General features: G+C 46.3%; 1 protein-coding gene across 1 annotated transcript; it reads left to right on the top strand.

Annotated features, from left to right (window-relative positions):
* Nucleotides 1–4,926: 4,926 nt before the first annotated feature.
* LOC144095134 (putative peptidyl-tRNA hydrolase PTRHD1) lies at nucleotides 4,927–5,458 on the top strand. Its single transcript, XM_077628935.1, has one exon. The coding sequence runs from the start codon at nucleotides 4,968–4,970 to the stop codon at nucleotides 5,346–5,348; it is 381 nt and encodes a 126-aa protein (XP_077485061.1). The 5' UTR covers nucleotides 4,927–4,967; the 3' UTR covers nucleotides 5,349–5,458.
* The last annotated feature ends 2,048 nt before the right edge of the window (nucleotides 5,459–7,506 follow it).

The raw sequence follows: 7,506 nt of genomic DNA, 5'->3' as shown, positions 1-7,506 counted from the left end.
GACTAATTTTGACCACTTTGGGTTCCTTAACATGCACTGACATCACATAGCACACAGGTCAAGCCTCCACTACGGCGTCTTTCTTAGCCCATGGATAGCTTAGAAAAGTTAAACTTTACAATTTACAACTTCTTCCAGTAATGGAACAGTCAGTGAGCGGCTTTGTTGCCGCTGTTCGCACCACGCATTGTACGGATCCGAGGACGTCCAGACCAGGGTCTCCGGAACTTTTTTTCGGGATGGGTGCAGGACATATAGAGCTTGTTTAGTTATTTGTTTATTTATTCCATGTTTTATTTAAATATTCCATTTTATTTACTTTTTATATTTTCTATCATTCAGTGTTCAAAAAGTGTATTTTTAATGCATATCAAACTTTGACTGAAATGGGCATCTCTATAAAGATGTACGCACAAGTGATCAACTGCCTTAAAAAAAAGCATGCTCATAAACAGGGGCCAGTCAACCAACAACTTCTGCAGGGGCATCATTGGTATAGGTTACTTTACGACTCGCTATATCAAGCCAATTAGCTCAGCCCCACTGTGATTTACACTAATAACGTCCTAAAATTGAAGTGTTCATTAGAAATATGATCTGAGTGCAAGCATGGATGGATACTGGGGGGCACTGCCCCCACAGGAGAAATATTGGGGGGGGGGGGGGGGGGGGGGGGGGAATTGCCCCCCGGGTCTTGTTCAGCTGTCTTTGGCAGACAGTAACATGGAGCCTAAGCTATAGAAGGCACATGTGTCATCTCGGTCCCTTGTCTGTAATTTCTGGCGCTCCTTAGTATGCATAGCTACCAACTATCAACTACCGATGTTTAACTCGGGTCAGAGTGAACACAGATGGATTAAGATGCAATCGCTGCTTGTGGCATCACCTGGAAATTGAAAATTTGTTTTGGGGGAAAGTAAATGGCGCAGTATCTGTCTCACATATCAACGGACACCTGAACCGCGCCGTAAAGGAAGGGATATAGGAGGGGGTGAAAGAAGAAAGGAAGAAAGAGCTAGGTGCCGTAGTGGAGGGCTCCGGAATAATTTCGACCACTTGGGGATCTTTAACGTGCACTGACATCGCACAGCACACGGGCGCCTTAGCGTTTCGCCTCCATCGAAACGCAGCCGCCGCGGTCTCGGCTATACTGATCCGGAGTTCCCGACCGCGGCGGCTGCGTTTCGATGGAGGCGAGACTCTAAGCAGTATAGACACCTAATTTTGGTGGAATGTTTTCTTCTCTATAATGATGTGTAAGGCACTACTACGCATGAATCACCATGTGATATCCGCCTACGACCGCTAAATAATTTATAATCGAATTTTTTTCTGTCTTGCTGTTTCGGTTTCGGCTTCAACAGCCGAACGATGGTTGTGACGTCAGAGTACTTGTGTGTCACGTGAGACAGGTAAAACCGTCCTTATAATCGCTGTTTCAAATATTTAACTAACTGCAGTGCTGAAGCCAGCCTTCCTCAAGAGCTGAAATGACAATGAATGAGGAAGCAGCGATTATATTGCAGTTTTTTCATGTCTCACGTGACCTTTAAGTACACGTTGACGTCACAATCTTCATTCGGCTGTTGAAACCGAAACAGCACGAGAAAGAAATGCGATTATAAATTATTTAGCTGTTCTAGGAGAATACCAGGTGGTAATCCGTTTATAATAATGCCTTACGCATCATTACAAACAAGCAAACACGTACCAAAAATTTCGGTGTCTATACTCCTTTAATAGCCAGAAGATTCGAATGCAGTAGGTTATTGCATGCACTTAAAAGTAAACTGAACTGCACATTGACTGCTGGAACAGATAGCTTCGGGACTTTCATTATGATAAGCGTGAAGTCTCTCATTATCACGTATAGTGCCTCTTGGCAGCCGATTCACATTTTCACTTTTGCAAATAGCCCTTCGTTTCTCACCTTCCTTGGCGGCCGGATCCGGAGACCTGTCGAGCGATGAAGAGCCGCTCGAGAGCGGCACAGTGAGCTTGACATCTCCGGCCGAGCTCCATGCTGTCTGGTGCGCCAGGGGTGCCTCGGCGGCGGCGGAGCCCACCCAGCGGTTGTTCTCGTGCTTGAGAATGGAGATGGGAGTGGCCGGACGGGCCATGCCCTCGCTGCAGCGTCGCCCGTACGGGAGGCCTGCGTCCGGCAGCAGGGCGCCCTTGGACGGGGACAGCGCGAACGCTGCACGCGGGTGCACATCGTGTTTAAAAACAACGGCACTGCACGAATGTGTGATATGCCTACGGATGGCAGCCCCGCATGTGGACATGTATATCAGCTAGCATTAGTAGGGCGCCGCCAAAAGTCAGCGCGATAGCCGCATATTTGTTTTACTGTTTATTGCTCATGCCTCGTGCACCTGCTGGCTAACGGAAGCCAAGAGATAGTTCAACTAAATAAAATAGGCGCGCTTCAAACTCCATCACTTGGATATCATCGAACTTGCATGGCCAGGGATATCTTAAACCAGGTTGAACATCTACTGGTTTGTTATGCGGAAGCTCCACCCTCGCTAATTTTCGAGTGCTCTTAGGGCCCAGCTCTAGAACCCCTGTAAGTGACCCCGGAATCGCCATGACGCTGGCTCCGACCTAATTAAGTCAAGCCAGCGTTTTGATTTCGGGAAAGTACAACTTATCCGTGCAATTGATGGCGTCCAAATTCGGCGTGGGACCATCAATGTCCATTACTTGCTGATCTGAATGAACCTCAGCTTTGTTGTTCACAAACAAACATGTGAACAGATCGGTATAACGCGCTGACTCGAGCGGTTTCTCGCTCTTACACGCGATATTGGCTTGTCTGCTTTCTTTCTCTTCCGTGTTTGCCTATCCGTAACTATATATGCTCTCTATGCATGCAGGCTGTCGCGCCCATATCTTACATTTTGCACATCACAAATCCATTCGGTTCATGAGTTCGACGCGACCAGCAACAAGCAGCAGTGCATGTGCCGAACAAGGGTGCTCCGCATAGAAAATTTCTCGCTTCGAGAGGAGGAGCTCATCCCCTTTGTCTCCCCCTTCACTGGAAAGTTCAATCTTGTTTACTGAAAATGAACTTGAAAAGGTAAGACACTATTTTTTTGTTGTTTTTTCTCAATTGCAATGGCACACGAGACATTATAGTCACATTGGTATTCACCCAGGCGCGCAAAATAATTTATAACTGAATTTGTCCGTTCATGCTGTTGTCATATAATCACTGCTTGCTGATTTGTTATCATTCCGGAGTTTGGGACAGGATGCCGTAAGAGTGACAATGAGGCAGCGATTATATCGCATTTTTATGTGCCTCACGTGACCTGAAGTCGAATTTGCCATTGTAGCCGCACACTGTTCGGCTGTCGAAACCGAAAAAGCATAAGAGAAGAAATTCAATTATATATGTTACTTACCGGGCGCAGGCGAATTACATGGGGTGATTCATATACACGAATGTCTTAAGTTACGAACCATTTCAAAGAAGAGGCGCAACCAAAACTGTACTCCTTTAACCATTTATGACGTAAATCTAATAGAACCCGCTTCCTATTTGCTGAGGAGTCACGATATGTTAATTATCACACATGTGGAAATATGCTTAAATCATATCCTATTCGTCCTAACAAGCTTTTCTTGGTGTGGCAGATCTTGAACCACGGTGCGGCGTCTGAGCGAACACAGGCTTGTTCGGCGTCGTCGAATATCCGTTGCCTACATCGCCGTCACATAGGACGTTTCACTGACAGACAGCATACACGTCGCTGTCAAATCGCCATTATTTTCCTCAAGCAAGCATATTTGATTTCCGCGTCCGTCAAAAACTTGGGCCGCTTTCGAGCGTATACATATGCTGTAATGCTGACATTTTCCGCCCAGGGGAGTTGATTTTTACTGCCACTAATTGCAAATAGTCACAGCTACACTTATTAACGTAGCTGTGCTAATTTCGATTGATGACAGCAGTTACACGAATGTGTGTGCTCTGCTCGCCCAAAAAGGCGAGCTGCGTCGATGCGCTCCCCAGCTGCATCGCCAGGAGCCCGCGTATAAGACGCGCGCCCCAGTTAAGGATTAACGGCCCTCGTTATAGTGTTTTCGCCTAGCCATTGCTACTTTCGCTGACAATTAACCACTGAATGCCTGCCAAGTAGGCTACTTTGGGCAGTAATGCTCCCAGAACACAACCGCCTGGAGGCTTTTCTGCTTGCTCCTTTCATCCGTGCGCATGTCCGGTGTGAGTCACAAAATCGAAAATAGAAGCATAAAAACAAAACTGCTTCGTGCACGAGCTTCCAGCTCTGCTCTGCGAGCCAGTCAGCGCAGCCGTGATGTACTCACAGACGTGGCGTATGTCCGGCGACACGGGGCTAGCAGGAGGCTTGGAGGGCGTGCTGAGGCGCGATTGTGACGGTGATGAGTCGGCCAGCGCCAGTAGCGAGGAGAGCACATCTTCCAGGGTCACGTCCCCTTGGCAGCTTGGGCGCCTGTCTACGAAAGTAGAAGGAAAAGTCAGTCGGCGTTCATTATCCTCGCCGGAGTCACAGTTTAGTATATTTCATCATTGTTTGCTTATTTGTTCGTGTGTCAAGCAAGCCGCTGGTAGTAAATAGTATAATGTAAGGCAAACGTGATTAAACTCAGCAGTGGGTAAACAACGTGTATAAGCCCAGCACTGCGTTTTGCGTAGAAATGACAATAATCATAATAAAAAATACGCTGCTCATGGTGCTCTAACAACACAGCAAATGACGTCCGCATCCATATTAAGGCGCTATTTTTTGTGTTTGCAGCGCGTGTCAAAACGAGACAATTAGCTCGACTTCAAAAGTGCCGGCGCTCCAAGTTTCAGAACTATTCTAATAGATGGCGCTGCAGCCGCGTCAATTCGGCATTAGTCCATTTGATTTTCGTCCAGTTGATCCGAAACAAGCCGATCCGAGGCCAGCCGCATCCGCAAGCGGTTCAGTATGGCGGCGTCAGCGACCAGCGCCGGCAAGGTGATTGTTCAGTACGTAGTAGTTCGCAGTGATTTGCTCACGGAACTCAATTGGCCAGTCGGTGCCGTCATTGCGCAGGCGTGCCATGCTTGCACTGCGGCGCTGCAGCTGTTTGGGGACGACGTGAATACGATCGCCTACACGGAAAATCTGGACAGTATGCACAAGGTGGTACTGGCAGCTCCGACGGAGCCCAAGCTGCTCGACCTGTGTCAGGCGCTGCGAGATGCCAACATAGACTACAAGCTCTGGATTGAGCAGCCGGAGAACATCCCCACTTGTGTTGCGACCAAACCGTACCCTAAGGCCGACGTTCAGGCTTTCTTCAAGGGCTTCAAGCTTTTCAAGTAGGCGCGGGTGTATGTAACGTGTCAACACTCCTGACAAATCACCCACGTGTTGCCGGCTGGGCATGCACATAACCTGTGATACGTCGAGTAAAACATGTCGTATACCTTTCAGTGAAGTGAACAGTCTTTTGTATTCAGCGGTACGTCATCAGTTTTAAGAGCGTTCGCTTTTACTCGTGTTGTACCCCGTCCTTCTCTGCGCGGAATTTTGCTTCAGCAACGTTGGGCTTGGGCCGCTGTAAATACACGCGCAGCGCACGCAGCTTCGTCAGTGCTTAATGTGCTTCAATGGACACTTGCCGTACACGCTAGCATTGCTCGTAAGAACCCCGGAGACAAACTGTGGCTAGACGGTGTTTCAGATGGTGTCTCAGTAGTAACTGTCACGAGACTAGATTCGGTAGAGTTGCTATTGATGAAAAATAAGTTTGCTGTTTTGTTTTTTTGTTTTCAGTTAAACGCTTCGGCAGCTCCTAAACCTATGAAATGAGCATCTTCAAAAATGAGTGAAATCCACCTGAACAGGAAGTGAAAAGAAAAACGCGATAGTTTCTTATCGGCATAAACCGTACCGTAAAATGAAGGCTCTTATGTGATATTTTTTACATGTAAGTTAGGGAAACTGCACCGCCATGTACTGGAAAATTGTGCACATGTTGTCAATGTCAGCATGTAAACTTTGGATTTGGCTCTTCTCAAAGTAAGAGTTGGATTTGAACCAGTCTTTTTCCAAAAATTTTATTTCTACAGAAGTAATTCAAGCTTTGCTAATGAAAATAATGCTTAAAAACGATTGTGCTGGGAACTCGGCAGAAAAACAACATTGTGCAGTCGGGGGCACTGCTGTGCTTCAGCAACACAGGCAAGTAAATGTGCTTCTTCTGTCACAAGCGCTGACGTGGCAGCCTTATGTTGCCACTTTGGCAACGGACAAGTAAACTATCTAGAATATATGGGATCAACAATTTATTCTACTTCACTGTAGCATCCTAAATTCATGATTAGTAGTGAAATGGTAGACGCAGACAGGACACAAAACAACAGAACAACCGCTAGTTCTGTCTTTTCATGTCTGCATCTGTCATTTTGCTAGTAATAATGAATTTAGGAAGCTAACACCAACTAGCTCAACTAAACACCTTAATGTTCAAAGTAGCAGAGGCGGCGCATACTTGCTTCTTTGGCGATGGGCCTAATGATCCTTTCATTATTGCCGCCGAGGTGGCTCATTGGTCATGTGCTCAGCTGCTGACCCGAAAGACGTGGGTTCGACCCCGACCATGGCAGTTGCATTTCGATGGAGGTGAAATGCTAGAGACCCGTGTACTGTGCAATTTATGGCGTCCCACATAGCCTGAGTCACTTTGAGACGTTAAACCTCATAAACGAACAGTATTGTCGCCTTTCGGCTTCAGTTCTTCCTCTGATCTCTTCATATATGTACTACACAGTTGATCGTAAAGTAGCGCTGGAGAAGGAATACATAAAACCACCCTGTAAATACCACTATGCTCTAAAACAGTCCAAGCTAAGAGACTCGAGCAGGCAAAGACTAGGACAAAGACACTCATGAGTGAATTTGGCTCATTTTGATCCATATGTTAGCAGTATCTCGCTCATTTTTTAAATTTGAAATAAGATCACGCGTGTTTTTAGGCATTACAGAGCGGATTTCATTATCATAAATTTTGAAAATGTATATGTAGTTGCTTGCCACTACTTCATTACATTAAACTAAATGTGCTGATGTAGCATACAATGTAAGATCCAGCAAAATTAGTTGTTCTAAAACTGTTCGTTCGAAGAGGGATAAATATGTTTTGGAAGATAGCATGATGGAGCCATCTTTTGATTAATGTAACACAGGCTCATCAGCATGATGAAGGGGAGAACCAGTCAAAAAATACAAGGACGAGAAGAGACAAACTCCACGACGACTGGCCCTTAGGCAGGTTCTCTTATTCATTACGTACCAACTGTCCCAGACTTCCACTCTTCTGCAAAGCTCATCATCAGTCTGTTTCCTCTGGTTTGGTGGTACCACACACATCATAGAAGTGACGTAACAGCGCCCATGTTTCTGAAGAGTTGCAAGTGAGGGAAATTTATGGACTTGCGATTTTTCCAGCAAAGCAGTCAGGTTTTCACATGTAAAAAGC

The sequence above is a fragment of the Amblyomma americanum genome, chromosome 1, assembly GCF_052857255.1.
Source record: "Amblyomma americanum isolate KBUSLIRL-KWMA chromosome 1, ASM5285725v1, whole genome shotgun sequence".
Classification (NCBI taxonomy): Eukaryota; Metazoa; Arthropoda; class Arachnida; order Ixodida; family Ixodidae; genus Amblyomma; species Amblyomma americanum.
The sequence above is the reverse complement of the archived record's forward strand: the minus strand, read 5'-3'. Positions and strand labels throughout refer to the sequence as shown.